Genomic DNA, 19,375 nt, shown 5'->3' with positions numbered 1-19,375 from the left:
ATTGGTCCTCGTGCTACGTCACCACATTCACGCGCATCCCTTGGCTGCACACACAGCCCTTCATGCCGTTCTCTCTCCTCATTGGATAACACTTGTATCCCACAAGGAAAATTTTCTCCTCGGGTTACAGCAGAGCAGAGTGACGGAGAGACTCGTGTTTAGGCTGAAATACTTCATGTAAGTGATTGCTGACGGAAAATAGGACTATTTAGGACTTATATTAACAAAAACATTCCACTGATATCTGCTTTAAACAACTATATTTTATACTTTCACTTCCTCAAATATAATTCAAATAAAACGCAGCATATAAAAATATCTGCAGTCACATGATCGCAGGGTCGCTAGACATTTATGATGTCAAAATGGTGTCACAGGCCACAAAAGGTTGGGAACCACTGCTCTACACTGTTCTATCAAATAAGGGGAAAATACAGAGAAAATATCCTGAAAACAAAAAGAAAAAAGACTCGTATTCAGTTTTACATGATTTTCCCTCTGAAAAAAGTGAAAAAATAGTGGCCAAATCCAGAACCAGAGACGAGCCGACAAAGCTGAGTGGTTAGCACAGTTTGCGTCTTTTAGCATGGTGAGTACAGCTAGCATCTTGCAGAACTCTTAGCACTATTCAAATGAGCAGTCTTCTGAGACCAGAACCAGAGACTAGGGGTGCTCCCATCAGGGTTTCTGAGGCCGATCACCAATCTCTGAAATCAGTATATAGCCAATACTGATACCAATACCAATACCGATACCAATCACATTGCCTATTTGAACTTGAAGCTTGCTTTTTACAGTGTACATCTTCACAGAACAACGAGCGGTGAGCATCTTTTAGTGTTTTGCTGTGGGTTGGCTTGTAACCTATGTGGCTGACGCAGTGTTAGGGTTGTGCTCATGCTAACACCACATCCTGTTGCCGTGGCGCCTCACCCTCAGAGCCCTTCCAGGAGTTCCACATGTCCTCCACACTGATGTGCAGATCGGCTCGATGGAAGCTGCTGTGTTTGGCTTTGGGGTTGTGATCCTTCAAGTCCTCCCTGAGAAACTGGGAAATACATTTACATGTAGGTGGGTGTGATTATAGACGGGGATCAAAATAATCTGAGTGATGTACAAAAAAACATTTTACGTAAACAAAATAAGGTGTTTTAATGGATGAAACAAATTCTTCTTTATCATGGGACGGCAGCCGTGTCTCACCCCGTCTGTCTCGGTGGTGTCGACCGTCCCGTCGGCATCGTCGTCCATCAGTTTGTGGATGCTGCAGATGGCCTCGAAGCTCAGCCTGGAGTTCTCGTCGCCACACAGCTGGGGGTCGATGGCGCACAGATCTACAGCTGTAACACACACCGCCACAGGTTAGAGGTCAGTTATCAGTCCTGAACCTGTGCACTCTGTGGAACACTGGGTGGTTAGCCTCCGCTAGCAGCTAGCCTCCACGATCATCAGTCAGGTAACAATATCTGTTCGTCATGACAACACAGCAGATTTTCAACAGATCAGGGTGAAACTTCATGACTACATTTGGTCATTTCAGCCTCCAGTTTCTGCATGAACGAATGCTCTGCTAAGTCTGTGTGTGTGTGTGTGTGTGTGTGTGTGTGTGTGTGTGTGTGTGTGTGTGTGTGTATCAGGTTTCTCAGGAACTGCAGGCCTGTGGTTGTGTGACAGTCTGATGTTAGTCTGAAGGTTTGTCCTTGACATGTCTGAATGAGTCAGTGAACCTCCTGCTCCATTCACCTCACAGTCGGAGCAGCGTCTGATGATGTCACCAGGTGGACAGAATGGCCGCTTTTCCACCGAGCTGGTTCTAATGCAGGTTCAGAGCCAGTGCCGACTAAGCACCGGTTCTTTGCTTTTCCACCACCTAAGCACCGGGTTCTTAAAGGGATAGTTCAACATTTTGTCAAATTGGCCCATTGCCATAATCCCTATAGTCATAGCAGTAGGTTAATTACCTTTAATTGTCGGTGCAAGCTATTTTCAGGACGGCGGAGCAGAGCCGTGAGCTGCTCAGAGCTACGCTACGGAGGCTCATGGGATTTCTTGGTTTCCCTCATCAAACTCATCAAATACAAAATCCAACAACTGCCTGTCTGTCTGCCTGTGTCGGCATGCATGTCTTTTTGTTTTTTGCAGTTTGTGTCTGTGCTTCTGCTTTGCATGCTGTGGTGTGATGTGTCTTGCGTCATGTGTCTTTGCTGCATGGGGATGTATTGATTATGTTTTCTGATTGATGTTATATATGTTCTTTTGTCATGTTATGTTGTATGTTCTTTTGTCAAGTTGTTAATTGCTGTGCATGTTTGTAGATTGCCTTGGCTAATAATTTTGTAATTTTAATCATATTCATATTCTGTTTTTAGGGTGACTTTTTAACATCCGTCTGGGGACTACAGATGAAAAATAGCCTCTTGGCTAATTCTGGCGCATTTACAGTGATGTTATTAATGTGCACTGTCCCTGTTTTCAAATAAACGTATAAACGTACAACACTCTGGTGGACAAGTTGTGACCACATTCACCACACTATGAGATAATAACAGAACGTTACCAGACAGAGTTGTTTTAGAGGGAAATGCAGAGACTGCTTGCCAAAAAAGTGTCCCTGAAGGCAACGTGCATCAGCGGTTTTGCATAGATTTACCTTGAAAACTACTCTGTCTGGTAAATATGCAACAGGGTGTGTAATTAAGAGTTTAATATTCACTCCTCAGTTGCACAGATCAAAGAGCTCTGTATGCAGACATGTTGCTCGACCAGAAACATTTTCAAGTACACAGTAGCAGTGTAGGTTCTAGAGATTATTTCTTTAACATCTTATGGCAGTAAATGAATCGCAATTTGAAAAAAAAAAAAATCACGATCCTCCCTTTGATCGCCGATAGACGATCCATCCCTAGGTATCACAGGTCAGCATGATGATGAACAAACATGTCCATCACCACCAAACATGGCCAGCCGCCCTAATGTCGGTTTGACCGGTTTCTGCTGTCACCACACTTTCCCTGTAAACCTGCCTACAGTTCCTCAGTGTCTTGTTCTTCCAGTGGTTCCTTTCTCTTCCTGTGAGCTTGTTACACAAACTGAGACACTTTCACCTGCTGTGCTGTTAAGGTGGTATCAGTTTATTATCTTAAGTAAACATTTACAGCGCTACTTCTCCCTCTGATGACATCTGACCTCCTTATGTTTAGTTTCCTAGTGCTGATGGAGCTGCGGCTGTTCCACATGTCAGATAATCCAAAATGTAGTGTAAACACAGGGCCGTTCATACTGCGTGTGTGTGTGTGTGCTCACTCCCTTTGAATAAACACTTGGAAAGATGAGAGATCAGGCAGAGCAGTTTTACAATACTGCAGCTCTAACACTCACTGCTGAAGTCTCATTGGTCAGTATAGCTACAGTACCACTTCCTGATGATGTGATTATCTATGAAATGAGGACCCTGTTGGTTTGTCACTGTTGATTACTGGATCTGAGCTCATCACAGGGCATGCTGTAGTATATTATTACTCTTCATGTAGTAAGTATGCTTGAAAACTCATGGATCTGTGTACATGTGTCAGGCCCATACACTGTTCACTCTTCTGGTGGTCGATCTGAAAATAGTCTTCTAATTAATTAGATATGGGGTCTTAAAGCTGTACAAAAAAGAAAATTGAGTTTGAGCCCACTGTGGGTCTTAACATTAGTGTAATAACTCATCTATCAGACGATGGAGCCCAAACTTTGTGCAAAATTCTATTTTCGAGTAAATCCGGGATGAAAGTGGGGAATTTTTTTTTCACTCTGGATAATGCAGGCGCACGGATTATGCGTCACACTGCTCACGATTCACTAGCCACTGATATTGGATCCATCATCCGTCAATCAAACGTCTGAGACACACACACACACAGAGCTCGGTCTCGCCTCAAGCTTTGAATATCCCACCCGCTCGATAACGACCAATCAAATTCGTTTTCCTTACTCGGGTAAACTCAGCGCGACAAACAGGACAAACGGCCATTTCTGAACACCTTTAAATATTGAAATAATTAGGGGCATGTCTGTTTGATTGACAGTTCTGTTCTGGAGTGCTTGATAACCAGATGAAACAGACCAGAGCCAAGGAGCTGAAGACCTAATTGTTATTTCCTCTGTAAATTTCAACCATAGTGCTTACGCTGGGTAGATGTGTTCTGATAGAGTTTTCTGCTGCATGCCTCTGCCTTCTCTGTGTTTGTTATAAAGTGTCACCTGCCACCTCTTAGAGTCACGTCTCGTCACTTCCTGGCTGCAGTGCAGTGTTCAAATTACAAAGAAAGTGTCTTTATCTCTGTCAGATCTTCTCCCAATTTCATATTTCATATCAGTCACACACTGAACCACAGCTTCACCTAAAGAAAAAAAAAAGTACTATTGACTGACAATTGTTTAACTTCTTTGACATTTTCATTCTGTGGTCTGGTCTGGGGTCTGATACACAGGTATCTGGTGGTCACACCTGAAAGTACGTATTGTTTGCTGCCATGGTAATTAGCCATACATACATATACGTATATGTATTGTGTATTATGTATGTGTGACTAAATTTAAACAGTGAGTGCTAAGTTTAAGGTCCACATTGAAGCTCTATACGACATATGGACAAAATATTCAAAGCATTTTAATTAGTGACGTGTTGGTGGTGGTGGGAGGTGGACAACACAACCTGGGCCTCTGCAGTAACAAACTGAACATGATTCATAGAGACTATGATAAATGGAGGTTAGATCAACAATGTTATATATTCTGAGGTGAAATGATCTCAGTGAGTAAATCCACAGGTCCAACAGCTGGGGACAGATCAGGAGACAATGGGTCTCCGGACAGAGACATGTAACAGAGCCCCCACTCCCAAATTCCCCAGACTGAGAGTGAACACAGAGGAGATGGCTGTCAGTCAGACAGCATTCACACCTTCAACATGAAAACCTAACTACTGGTATGTATGTATGTAACTATGCACAGGTCTTCCTCTGGTTGCAGCTAAAATACAAATCAATTCCTTATAACATCCGTCTGATCCGTGTGTGAGTCCAGCTCGGGTTTCCATCTCATCTCCTGTGACGGCCGCAGCACCACAGAAGAAGACGGAGAGAGAGAGAGGTGGTGAGACAGAGAGACAGGTGAGGACGAGGCCTCGGTAAAGGTCTGAGTTTAGTCTGAGGATTAAGATCAGCAGCTGTGAGGACAGAAATACATGGATAATAGAATTAAAGAGGATGTGGGGGTTGAGTCAAAGTCACAGCTCAGTCTGAACACACGCCAACACGGCGACAAAACTACACCACCCATCATGCACCACATACAGCACAGAGCTTGTTGATGCCTATTAAAGGGGACATATTATGGAACACTTTTTGAAGGCTCTTTAACATATATTTAGGTGTTAGGTGTTTTGCCTTCTGGCCCCCAAAAGTAATTTTCAGGCTCTCTAGGTTGAAATCCATGTGGTTTAACAAGCTGTTCCCTCAGTTCTCAATGATGTAACTAGTTTTTGAATTTGCATAACCCCACCCCTACCTGGTAGCAGTAGAAGGGGTGGGGCGGGGCAAGCAGTGGTTCATTTGCATTTAAACACTGAAACACAGAAATTCACACTCCTCTTCCCGGTTCGTCAAATTTGGACGAACTGGGAAGAGGAGCTTCCGCTACAAACAAGCTTGAAATATAGACTTATTTAATTTTTTTCGGGACAATTTCGCATTTCGGGGCTTTAATACAAGACGGACATTACATACGAGCAGCATGGAGGTATTTGGATGTTTTTTGGTGTGTCTTTTTGTTACGAAGACAGTTGGTATCCATTTGCAACCGTTATATGGACATGCACTGCTATGCCGAGACCCCCTGTAACTCAGAGAAGGCACGAATAACTCTGAAACTTCTCCCAGCCCTTAGTCGACATGAGGGTGAGTAGATAATGAGTGAAATTTCAATTTTGGGTGAACTATCCCTTTAATATGAGAATTTTTTTTATAACCAAAAAAAAACCTCCTTTAACATGAAGGCGTGGAAGTTGAGAGACTGTCAGGTTCTCACAGTATAATCAGTAAAGATGGCGGACTTTGTAAATACAGATGGATGTGTCTTCTGTGACTCCGCCCACCAGTTTCTGAAGCTCAGAGTATCAAAATCAAAACATGGACAAAGAAGTGGGAAGTGGATGGAGCTGGTTTGGCTGCATCATGTGCACAGCTGAGGCTCATTCATGTGCTGCACATTAGCAAGTTAATGAGCTGAGATAACTCATGGCTAATCCAAATATGGTCAAAGAGGTGCAGCATGTGTGGAGCTGACACAACAAATGAATGCAGGTATACGCTATATAGCCTACTACCTGTCAGTCAAGAGTCCCCGGCCTTAGTCCTTCACACTACTTGGTGCTGATTGGGTGTACTCAGAGTCCCTCCCCCTTCCCTTTACCAGGAACCTTCTTAGTGGAAACGGGGCTGACTGATGCTGTCTGTGCCCCGCCCACAGCAACATCTGGTTGGTAACACATCAGGAGCAGCGGCCTATCAGCGCTGTCGTGAGTGTTTGTGGAGGGTGTGGTTGGTAAACAACACAACCTGACAAACACGTTCATGTGTTGAGCCAACAGAGAGAGGAACCAGCGCTAACTGCTAAGCTAAGGTAACTATCAAGTCTGAGCAGCATGTAGAGGAGTGTGTAGGTGAGGATGAAGAAGGTGATCAGGACAAAACAAGCATTAAGCTGGTTGAGCCAGAGCAGCAGAAACATTCATCACAGCTCATCAGCACATAAACGCCACAGGGCTTCAACCTCAAGTGTCATGTAACACCTATGTACGGTACCAATACGGTTAATGAGAACCGTTTGCTGCTTAATGTAGCAAAAACCAAGAGGTTGTGGACTACAGGAGGAAAAAGTCCCCACCCTTTCCTGTTTGCATCAGGGGGAGCCATGTGGAGATTGTGGAGCAGTACAAGTACCTCGGCATCCTACTGGACAGCAAGCTGGAGTGGGCAGCTAACTCAGAGGCTGTATACAAGAAAGGCCTGAGCAGCTTGTATTTTAAAGGTACATTGTGTGGGAATTACTCCCATCTAGCTGCATTCACGTGAAATTGGGCAGACAGCCGCTACACGTAACGGCATAAACAAGCCTCGATGTAAACAAGTGGTCCGTCAGCACGAGGCAAAACAATACACGTGACAATATGTTGTCATGGCAATGTGGTATTGTTTACCTGACCCACGTTTTACCGGCTTTCTCTCGACTTCTGTGATTAAAATGACATCTGGTTTGTTACCGACGGCCATCTGCCCGACTGCAGGTGAATGCAGCATCAGTGTAACGCTCCATTCCTCCTCACTGCGTTACCACGGTGACTTTTCACAGACACCACCTCGACCTGAGCCGACAGCTCCGGTGTCTCTGCTGAGTTTCCGTGGTTTCCTACGGTCACGCTGCCACTGAACGTAAAAACATGGTGACACCACATGGCAGCCAGCACCGAGCTTACCCGCTCCATGTAGATATGAATGATATGAACGGCAAATTCAGAGTTTACCGGAACACTTCAGTTTGTTGATGGGGAGGATTACTGATTAATGAAAAACAGACTTTTGAACAAAATAATCGATTTTCCTGAATAGATAACAGGAGAAGTTACACAATGTCTCTTCAACGTATGCAACAGGATGCTTATCAGACTGTTGTAGCCACTCGTCTCTCTTTTGCTGTGGTGTGCTGGGGTGTGGGCATCAGGAAAAGAGATGCAAACAAGCTCAACAAGCTGATAAAGAAGGTTCAGTCCGAAGCTGAGCACTCTGGAGGAAGTGGCTGACGATAGAGTCTGGACAAAATTCCTCAGGATCATTGACAACACCACCCATCCCCTCCATAACACACTGGACTGTCTCAAGAGTACATTCAGCCACAGATACCGACTCCCCCACTGTGCTGTTCACACACACACACACACACACACACACACACACACACACACACGATTACAACATTATTATATTGGGGTATGTCCTGTTAAACTTATGGGCCACAATAATAATCATCAGTGTTGCTTATTTAGACTGAGACATTCCGTTTTTTTTTTTTTGCTTTTCCACTAGCACATCCAACACAACAATCAAACCCGCTAATTTTAAAAACACACCGGCGACAGCGACCACTGGTCTGTACTGAGACTGTTGTTATTCTGTCACTTGAGTTAAATGATGCTGCGGAAAAACACGCTGTGGTCCGTCATCAAGGTGCAAAGAGTAGATACTGAGCAAGATAGTTATCTGTAGCTTACCGAGTACCCGACCCAGTGCAGGACTCTGCTGTGAAGGTGGAGACATGCGGTGGTGCATTTGCGACAATTAAAAAAAGAAAGAAAGAAAGAAATTTGAAGGAGCGACGGCTAGGATTTAGGAATGGCGGCCCACCACTCCTATGAATGTAGAGGAAACACTGATTCATGCCAATCGCAATACAAATACTCTTCTGTCTGTTTCATTCACTATAAGCATCCTGAACCCAGCACTTTTAACCTTTTACATGCACCTTTTATCCACATATTTATTGTTGTGTTTAATACAATATGTATGATCTATCTATCTATCTATCTATCTATCTATCTATCTATCTATCTATCTATCTATCTATCTATCTATCTATCTATCTATCTATCTATCTATCTATCTATCTATCTATCTATCTATCTATCTATCTATCTAAATAAACGGTGGAGCAGTGCAGTGGTAATGTCCAAAGTATCTCAGACCGTTTATTTTTGTAAAGAAATCATCACAACAAGGAAAAAGTGTTTGTTTCTGTGGCGGGGAGAAGGCGCTCTGCGATCAGATAGAAATGTCTTTCCAGGATGTTTCGGAGTTCGGCTGTCTGAGGTGAGTGATTACATGCAAAAACACAAAGTTTATGCTGTTTATACTGTACACTATATGACTTCAGTGGTGTGTCATAAGGATTCCAGTCATGTACCATAGATATTCGATTGTTTTTGAGTGTTTGTTGTGGTTGAAAGAATTGCCCCCATAGGTTAGTGTTGTTGCTATCCCTAGCGCTGGGTAGCCATGGTGTAACTCTGGTTTGCCTGCATCAATTTTAGTCGTGTTTTATGGGTGACCACCAGGACAACGATTTAGGGGTCAAAAATGACCGGAATTCTCCTTTAAAGTTGAGACAAAAATTGGTTATCTGTACAGAAACAAATCTTGCTTTCCAGTGCTCACAAGAAGAGTAATAGTTGAAACAGTGTTTATGTCTGTCATGGATTCTGGTGGTGGTATATCATCTATAGACATGCTGCTGTCTCAACTCTGAAACGTTTAGATTCCATCTATCATTCAGCTCTAAGATTTATCACTGGTGGTAAATATGATACTCACCACTGTGTTCTGTATGGAAAAGTTGGTTGGCCCTCTCTTGAGGAAAGGCGCAAGAAGCACTGGCTTTTATATATTTTTGAGGCCCTTTCAGGCAAATTACCACTTTATGTAGCAAATATGTTAGAATGGAACTCATGTACTCATATGACCCGTTCAGCTGAACTACTGCTACTCAAAGTTCCTCGAGTTCCTCTATACGAGTATTGGCGAGACCGCTTTGATGACTGTCTTTCTTGTTTCTTGTTAAATGTATATTGTCATGTAATCACTATCAGTTGACTGTAACCACTGTCAATATTTAAATGGCTTGTAAACTCGACGACATTGAAAATGAGGGTAACCTCAATGTCTCTCGAGAATAAATAAAGATTATATTCAGAACCACTTGATTGCGATATGGAGGTCAAAGTCACTGTGACCTCACAAAACCCATTGTTGACCAAGAATTCATACATGACCTATGATGAAGACATTGACCTATCTGACTGGGTTTCCCTCCATCTGACACCTCACCGTCCGTCCCACGTCCTGTCCCTGATGTGTCTGAGTGACAGCTCCACCTCCTCCTCCAGACAAAGTCTATTTCTGTCAACATCCTTCCTGTGACATCAGAGAAGACGTGTCATCTCCAGGAAGCTGCGGTGAACTGCTAACGGCTAATCTCCCACACTATCACTGCTGCAACACACACACACACACACACACACACACACACACACACACACCACCCATCCACGCCAATGTGGCCCAGCCGCTGATACGTCTCTGTGCAGCATCAACAAACAACCACAAAGAGACAAAACCACCAGGAAGACTCAGTCGGCTCATTCTGTGGGCCTGTGTGTGTGTGTGTGTGTGTGGGGGGGCAGCTCTGTTTCTCTGTCATGGTGTGTTTCACTGTGTGAACCTCAAACAGGAAGGACCCATTTCTTTGTCAAGAGCCGGAGCTCAGAGCTCTGAGCTGCTGCCGATGTCTCACTCAGACCCCACAGCCCGGACCCGGGTAGACCTGTTAGTGGACACCACACAACGGGGGCCTCTCCACTGACCCTATGTGTCCAGTCAGGGCCGCCCCTCCCTGAACACAGAACAGCTGTTGGGCCTCAGGTTTACACACAGGGCTTCATTTTGAGCAACATGCGCAAATTGCACTATTGATGCGCTGCGCAATATGAGGCACCAAGTCAGTACGAGGCAAGAGAGCAACAGGAGCTGTAATCTGACGCCACACACGTCGCTGCAATGATTGACAACTATCAACATTGACCAATCAGTGGTCAGAGGCTGCAGGTGAAGAAACAGCATCAGAGACATCACCATCAGGAACAAAGAAGATGTCAAACAAGAAGCTCTGGCTTCACTTGGAGTGGGTACCGCTATGTTGTTGAAATCCCAGTGTCCATGAGTCAGGACTGTCCCCTGTCACACTATCAGGTCCAAGAGTCCCCTTTTTCCTTAAAATCCCCCTAAAGAGGCATTTTAAAATGTTATGCGTAAAAGTGCTCTGCTATGACTATTTTTTTGATTAAAATTGTTTTCCCACAAAGAAGTTGGTTTAAAAAAAACTCTCAAAGAGGCTAAAAACACATCTACTATTTCTCCCTCATTGAAAAATCCAGATTCTATGAATTTTCATGACTATGCATTATGCAAGTGTCATGACTAGCGCCCGCCCTCCGCCACCGTGTTGCTAGTAACGGAGGAGTGATGTCAAAACACAAGGTTTGCACTGGGATTCAAACCCTGGTCTACCGCATTCAAAGTGGCGAAAATACCTCACGGCCACGCCAACTAATGCTACCACTTTTGACATCTAGCTGTATAAGTAAGATGTGAAGTGTCATCACAGTGAACAACAAATGAGATGCAAAACAAAATCAACAGATTGGTTGCTAGGCATTATGACGTATTAATCCCGACTGTTTGCTGAAAAACTGAATCCAACTTTTTCAGACTCTGGCTTTCAAACTGCATTTTCAAATCTAAAATGCTCAGTTGTGGCTGCATTAGTGACTTTGCTGCTGAAATGTCTTGTAGCAGAACCTAAACACTACACTGACACGATTTTGGGTTTAGGGGCACTTTAAATCTGTCTCTGCATACCTTGCTTGAGGGACATACCCACAGTTCATAGCGCTGTAGCACTTAAGTGTTTGTTGTGATTATGTGACATGGTGATGATGGCAGGACCATGGCTCTAATTCAGATTTGAATTCTGATCATGATTAAGATCATGATCCTGATTCCGTTTCTAATTCTGTGTTGAATATTGACTCTGATTCCTAATCTGAATCTGATCCTGATCCTGATTCAGATTCTTATTATGATCCTGATTGTAATTCAGATTCAAATTCTGATCTGTCTTCTAACTTTGATTCTGATTCTGATCATCTGATCTCCTCTTCATTTTCAACTCCATGGTTAGCAACAAAACTGCATCACAGGAATACACAAACACAAACACAAACACAAGAGAAGGTGTCTCTACCTGCAGCTGTGTTGCCATGGGAGACCAGATGATGGTGCTGATGGTCCAGGTGGGTGTGGTCACTTCTGTCCAATCCACCGTGGGTGTCAACACATGCGCTCAACATACACACACACATCAACCACACACGCACACACTCCATGTCTGAGGAAAGACAGAAGGAGAATTTCAGGCACTTCCTGACTGCTTTGTTGTGACATCACAAAGTCACAGGAAGTCCTGCCGGGTGGTTTGAGCTCTAATACATTTACCTTTATACCGTATGGAGCTTTAACACAAACATCTACCTTTATACTGTATGGAGCTTTAACACAAACATCTACCTTTATACCGTATGGAGCTTTAATACAAACATCTACCTTTATACCGTATGGAGCTTTAACACAAACATCTACCTTTATACTGTATGGAGCTTTAATACAAACATCTACCTTTATACCGTATGGAGCTTTAATACAAACATCTACCTTTATACCGTATGGAGCTTTAACACAATCATCTACCTTACTGTATGGAGCTTTAATACAAACATCTGCCTTTATACTGTATGGTGCTTTAATATCTAACTTTAGACTGAGAATCTAGAATCTGCAAAAAAAAAAAAGATGACGTCATTCCTGAGTCAGTAGAGAAATAAATGAGTGAGTGGTGTGTCCCTGCTTTTCATCAGTCCATGAACATCACACACTCGTTGACTCTTTACTCACTCATAGAGTTAACATGGACGACCAAACACTGAGCTCATGGTAACATGAGGAAACATTCAGATGCTGCTCAAGTCCTTCAGCAAGAGTGTAACGCATAATCTGTAAGGGTTGTTGACCGACCACCAGTTGTACCAAAGATCCTCTATAGAGAAGATGCTTCATTACAGGCAGTGTCAATGGTATAAAATGTTAAATATAACAACACATAGTGAACCCATGTGGAACTGTGAAGGGATAAAAACAATGCTATCAAGCAGAGATTTCAGTCGTGTTTCACATTTAAACTTCTAAGCTATAGAAAACTTTTTTGTCTTGCGTACCCCCTGAGCCTTTTTGCCATACCATGATTCCCCCCTCCCTTATACGTGTTGGTGATTCTCCAGTGTTCCAGAACGTAACACAACTGATTATGAAATGAAAATCATTTTAATTTCTCTCTTCAATTTGTACAAAGACATTTTACACATATTCTCCTGCATTTTAGTTGTTTCTGGCTGTTTTGGTTGGTAATTGCTCTACGACTGCAAGGGAAGCTCTGTTTCCTCTAAAATGTCAAGAAAAAAAAAAGGTCAGATATGAACTGCTGTGTAATTATTTCATAACTAAAAATGTGTGAGAACATGTTCAACTCTAAGACAATGTTGGTTCAGAATCAGCTACTCGCAGGTCGACTGATTGTCTTCTCAGCGTCCATGGACTTCAATGGGGCGACAGAGAATAGAAACTAGACGGTCATTGGATAAATGCTGTGATGTTGTCAGTGTCTCTGGGAGTGAATGGAGCAGAGGGCCAGGCCTGGACGCTGGGCTTCTGCATGATGATTGGAGGATCTGTCTAAAGGCCGAATCTCTTTTTGATTGACAGCTATTTTGAAACATACGTGGCACCGGAGGATTGTCGAGTTCAGTCCCATTGTGGATTTTGCAGGTGAAGTTAAGAAACAAACTGCATCTCATTTCTTTGTATTTGCTTGGTGATACACCTCATTACCATTGTACATACAGTATCATACACTGTAAACAGGCAACGGAGCTGATTCTTCACTTTGTAGCATGACTGTGTCTGTCTTCAGCTGCAGCGAGGCTGAGATCCACCGTTTAATGTCAGTGTTACATTTCAGCTTAGTTCCTCAGTCACAGTAACAGGTTCAACGTTAACATTAAAACCAGGGGTCATGCTTTGATTGGACATAACTTGGACCTATCACCTCCTCAGTGTGTTCTGGCAGCCAAGGTTTCGAGCGCAAGGAACAATCACAACGCAAAACTCATCGTAATACTCTTGTATATGGCAAGAAAAACTATTATCAAGTTCTGGATTCATAAAGACATTCTTACATTGGACGATTGGTACAAGGAGGTAATGAGTATAGTGACTAGTCCCTTTGGAAAAATGGACTTATAGCCTTCATGATAACATGGAGGGTTTTACATGGGTATGGCAACCAGTTTTAGACGCTGTGGATCCCTCTGGACTGAGCTTCAATATCCCTCACTGGCGGTGTATTTATGTGTTTATGTATGTTTGTAAGCTGTGTTACTCGCTTTGTTATGTTTATTCATAAAAGGAAAAATGCATAGTTCTGTGGAAATTATATGTAAAGGATATGTGGTCTGCCTGAACCTTAATAAAAAGAGAGAGAGAGAGAAAAAAAACAGGGGTCATAACACTTTTGTAAATTAAAAATAATGATGTCATGGTTGTGTGGCGACAGGAGCTGTGTGATGCACGGTAACAGTGGACTTCATATGGTCTTCACACAACACTACAACACGATGATCTCACTGTAGAGTGAACACTGGGGACACAGTCTGATCATCAACTCTTGACAATGGATTTTCCAACTTCCCAGTCGGCTCTGTCACCATAACACCCCCCCAGTTACATTTCCCACTTTGAAACTCAGGGAACTTCAGGCCTTGTCCACACAGAAATAGAGCTTCATCCAAAATGATCTTGTTCTTGTTCGTTTTGAAAAAGTTTTCTGTAAACACGGCATCGTTCCAAGAAATATCTGTGTACACACGGGTCCACTGAAAACAACTCAAAAGGCTGTAGTAGATCCACCAGGCCTGTGTGTGGCGCTGTAACGCTGCCACACATAAACACCAAAAACAGAGAAGAAGAAGGAAAGCTTCCTCGCTGGATTCAAACTCCAATATTTTAAAATGATTAAATGTTGACTGGGAGTCCTGTCAGTGTTGACGATGATTTAACGGACGCGATTCAGCCTCAGTGTCCCAGGGACCGACTGTAGTCGGCTGTTGTTACGTCCATAGACTGTAACGTCTAGACGTGTGGCTCAGTGGCGTACAGGTTAAAGTAGTCGGGGGTTCATCATCGTTTCACAAAAGATCCGTTTTGGCCGCCGTTTCCAGATTTGACCACTCTGACCCCTAAAACGCCATTTCCGTCTGGACGAAACGATAAAAAAACGTATGCAGATTCACTGAAACCTGTATTCATGTGGACGGGCTCTCGGTAACCACGAGCTCACAATCCAAGATGGCTGCTCTGTGCAGAATAACAAGCTGAATATTACACTGTAGCTATACCAGCTTCTTCGTCTTATTTTTGCTCCATTAAATTATTTGTAGGCTAGTGACAGTATTGTGCAGCTTCTACCTGTAGATATGTTGCTACATTGTTACAGACTTGGTGTTAGCTAACTATGCTAACTACAGCTAACTAACCAACTAACCTAGTTGTACCTGGTAGCTACATGAGAAATGTAACACTGCACAAGTCCAGTATGGAGACCTGGACAGGCCACAAGAACAAATGTTAGTTATTTAAACAAAACTACACTGTTCATCATGTTAATGAGGTGTTTCAGGTTTTTGATATTGTGTGGTAACAGGATATTTGGTGAGTTCTTCCTCCTGATCTTAGTAACATCTCATTGTTCTATTTAGATCATTCTCCAGCTTCTGTACACACACACACCAGGTGAAGTGGTCTTGTGTTATTTCCTGTTTCTTATTTCTTATTTGTTCGGCCTAATTCCCTCCTCTCTGTCTCTGGAGACTGACTTTTTCTCAGATGCGTTCACGTGTTTCCTGGCGGGGTCGTTACTAATAAACCCATGATGACGTCTATGAATTGGACTGGACCTGGAGCAGACGGAGGTCCTTTGACGAGGACTGATGAGTTTCACGGATCATGTTGATCTCCAAGGAGCAACAAGTTCAACTCCCGAGAGTCTTTACTGGAAATGAACACTGAATAAAAAAGCAAATAAAGTATGCAGGTCCGATCCATCGATATTCTCCTCTGATCAGCGGCAGACAAACTCTGTGCAGGTCTGTGAGGCTGGTCGGAGGTCAGATGTCACAGAGCTGTTGAGGTTCATTCCATCATCGATGCGGGAAAAACAAACTTGGCTGCTCAGAGCCTCAGGGGGAAAACACGTGCCTCGGTCGCAGTGCAACGTCACAGACGGTTTAAAGTGGTCACCTACCTCTGCTGCAGCTGCTCCTCTAATCCATCGATCCGATCCGATCAGCGCTGATCGATCCGACGCTGAAGCGAGTTTCAGTTCTCCACCCTGTGTCCAGCTTCTCACTGCGCCTCACACAACAGCAGCGAGAGATCTGCCCGCGTTGCGTTCAAGGACCTCCCAAAAAAATCGAGTTCAGGGAGTTCAAGCATTCTTTGATCATTCCTCTTTTATTCGACAATCAACAGGTGGAGTAAGCATTTGTTCCAGCAGGTTTTTAATTTGCGAATTTTATTCATGTAGTTTTCTTTCTTTGTCCCTTTTTTTTTAGATTTAATCAATCGATGTTCTTACACAGTTGAACACTTTTGATCGATAAATAGCCTAGTTATGAATAATATGTCGTTTGATGCAGTTTTCTAACAAAAGAATCACAAAAAGGATGTGACGTATGTGTCATTGTTTCCTTTCTCATTAAAACACATTTGCCTGGTAAACATTTTGAGATAGCCTAATAGTCTAAAAAGGAAGGAAGAAAGATAAGCTGTGTGTCTTTCTGAATCTGATCTGAGTCCCCATGTTTACCTAATGAGCTCCACTGTAAGCTGAGGATTTGACAAAGACCTGGATCAGGAGCTCAGAGGAACCAGTTTCCATGTTTCTATCAGAGATAAATAAAACCAGCCCAGTTCTGCTCGGAATTTCCTGTTCAATACCCGAGTGTCGTATTTTTCGACAACACTTGAAGGCAACGTCTGTCTGATGAGGCAATGTGATGGCGCCGTCCTGTGGCCAGAGGCACGAGGCGCAGGTAGAAGTTCAGTCCACTTCAAAACTTGTGGCTGGTGGAGGCTGTGGGCGGGGACCGGGGTCTGATACTGTCTGAAATTACTGCGATCACACAGCAGTGGTCTGAAGCACAGTGACAGGAGGAGGAGGAGGAGGAGGAGGAGGAGGAGGAGGAAGAGGAAGAGGAGTGGTCAGCAGATACAGATCATGGCAGAAACATCTCCTCGCCCTCTGATCAGAGCAGCTGATTCTGCTCCTCCTCTGACTGCAGCTCTTACTCAGACTGGTGAACAGCTCAAACTCTTCCTCATGTGCTCCGCCCACAGCCCTGCTGATCAGCTCTCAAACACCTGCTAAACATCAGCTAAACATCTGTTAAACACCTGCTAAACATCTGTTAAACATCTGCTAAACATCTGTTAAACACCTGCTAAACATCTGCTAAACATCTGTTAAACACCTGCTAAACATCTGTTAAACACCTGCTAAACATCTGTTAAACAGCAGCTAAACATCTGTTAAACACCTACTAAACATCTGTTAAACATCTGTTAAAGCAGAAGTAAGTGATATATTTGTGTTAATAAGTCTTAAATAGTTAGGCTATATCTTCCGACAGCAATCACTTACATAGAGTGTTTGGACTGAAACACGGGTCTGTCAGTCACTCTGCTCTGCTCTGAGCCGAAGAGAAAACATTTATCGTATCCTACAGTTTTTATCCAATGAGGAGAGAGAACGGCATGCAGGGCTGTGTGTGCAGCCAAGGAACGCCGTGAATGTGGCGACGTAGGGACGAGGACTGTTATGGTGCGTTCAAGGAAACTCGTATTTTTTCGACCGTGAAGTGGTACCAGTTCGATCTGGTACGAGTTCACCGGTCGGAAGTTACGAGTGGCCGTTATAGTGACTTTCACCGGTAAAACAGTTCGGAAAAACACGAGTGGGTTGCCTGAAACGCTACAAAGTCGTAAGTTGTGACTTGAAGCTGTAATTTACGATTTCAAAAGCCTGCCTGGAACGCAGCATTAGCGAAAACGACCGGACCACTTACTTCTGCTTTAAACAGCAGCTAAACATCTGTTAAACACCTACTAAACATCTGTTAAACATCAGCTAAACATCTGTTAAACACCTACTAAACATCTGTTAAACACCTACTAAACATCTGTTTAACATCAGCTAAACATCTGTTAAACACCTGCTAAACATCTGTTAAACAGCAGCTAAACATCTGTTAAACAGCAGCTAAACATCTGTTAAACACCTACTAAACATCTGTTAAACAGCAGCTAAACATCTGTTAAACACCTACTAAACATCTGTTTAACATCAGCTAAACATCTGTTAAACACCTGCTAAACATCTGTTAAACACCTGCTAAACATCTGTTAAACATCAGCTAAACATCTGTTAAACACAGGGGTGCAGATCCGATGTCAGGATTGGGGGGGGGCACAAAAGTGATTAGTATTATTTTTGCCCGTATGCAGCAGCTCATACCATTTATTGTGCTTACTCTTGTAAATTTGTCCTAAACAGCCATAGATATATCTATGCTAAACAGCCAACAGCACGCATCACTAAGAGACTCTGACATATAGTCTAATATCGGCTCACGTTCTTATATTTCGCCTCCCTCCGACCTTCCCAGATCCCCAGTTCTTCTCCCCATCTTCCTTTTCTCCCAGTGTATGGGACTAGGCTACTTTATGCATGATTAATTGATATGGATGATTGATCAGCCTACTGATGTCATCAGCATTTGTGTACGAATTACATTTGTCAACATTATGTTCCACCATTTCAATAATTTCTTTTTAGATGTGAATCTAAAATGTGAAGAATGTGAAATCTGATATTTTTCAGAAGTTGGGGGGGGCATGGGCCCCCCTGGGACCTGCACCCATGGTTAAACATCTGCTAAACATCAGCTAAACACCTGTTAAACATCTGCTAAACATCAACTAAACATCAGCTAAACACCTGTTAAACATCAGCTCAACCCCAAAACACCTGCTAACCATCTATTACAGTAAACACAGTTAAACATCAGCTAAACATCTATTAAACATCAGCTATAAAAGCTAACACCTGTAAACATCTGTTAAACATCAACTGATTTTTTGCTAAACATCTACAAAACATTTACTTAAAAACCTGATTAACAGGTGGGGGGAGAAAATATGAAAAATGTTTGTTGGATATCTGTGATTACTGTAATGCTCTTTTTATGTTCAAATAGAAATATGTTTAAAACAACAACAACAACAACAACAAACCCCCTAACACCTTGAATACCAACAGCTCGACATCTGCTAACATCTGCCTCGGCCTTCACGCTGACGTTTGATTGGCTCCTTAAACCTCTTCAGAAATTTTTACTGTTTCTCAACTCTGGACAGAACAAACTGAAAACACACACACACACACACACACACACACACACACACACACACACACACACACACACACACACACACACAGAATAAACTTCCTCGAACTTGCTCCACCACTTCCCCTCTCTCTCTCCTCTCGGACTTCC

At 43.1% G+C, this 19,375-nt stretch overlaps 1 protein-coding gene across 5 annotated transcripts in view; it reads right to left on the bottom strand.

Annotated features, from left to right (window-relative positions):
• LOC146975139 (stromal interaction molecule 1-like) overlaps positions 1-19,375 on the bottom strand; it is a 48,923-nt gene that overhangs the window by 12,527 nt on the left and 17,021 nt on the right. For 2 of the 5 annotated variants that reach the window (XM_085798825.1, XM_085798823.1), the window contains exons 1-4: positions 16,063-16,189; positions 11,896-12,039; positions 1,204-1,340; positions 934-1,048 (exon numbers count right to left, since the gene is read on the bottom strand). In XM_085798825.1, the coding sequence (XP_085654951.1) occupies positions 934-1,048; positions 1,204-1,340; positions 11,896-12,037 (394 nt within the window). In that variant the 5' untranslated portion in view covers positions 12,038-12,039; positions 16,063-16,189. Of the gene's footprint in view, positions 1-933; positions 1,051-1,203; positions 1,341-11,895; positions 12,040-16,062; positions 16,219-19,375 lie in introns of those variants that run through there. The other 3 variants (XM_085798824.1, XM_085798826.1, XM_085798827.1) reach the window with 3 other exon arrangements.

The sequence above is a fragment of the Trachurus japonicus genome, chromosome 14, assembly GCF_045865225.1.
Source record: "Trachurus japonicus isolate A0001 chromosome 14, Traja_1.0".
Taxonomy (NCBI): Eukaryota; Metazoa; Chordata; class Actinopteri; order Carangiformes; family Carangidae; genus Trachurus; species Trachurus japonicus.
Note: the sequence above shows the minus strand (reverse complement) of the source record. Positions and strands in the feature narration are given on the sequence as shown.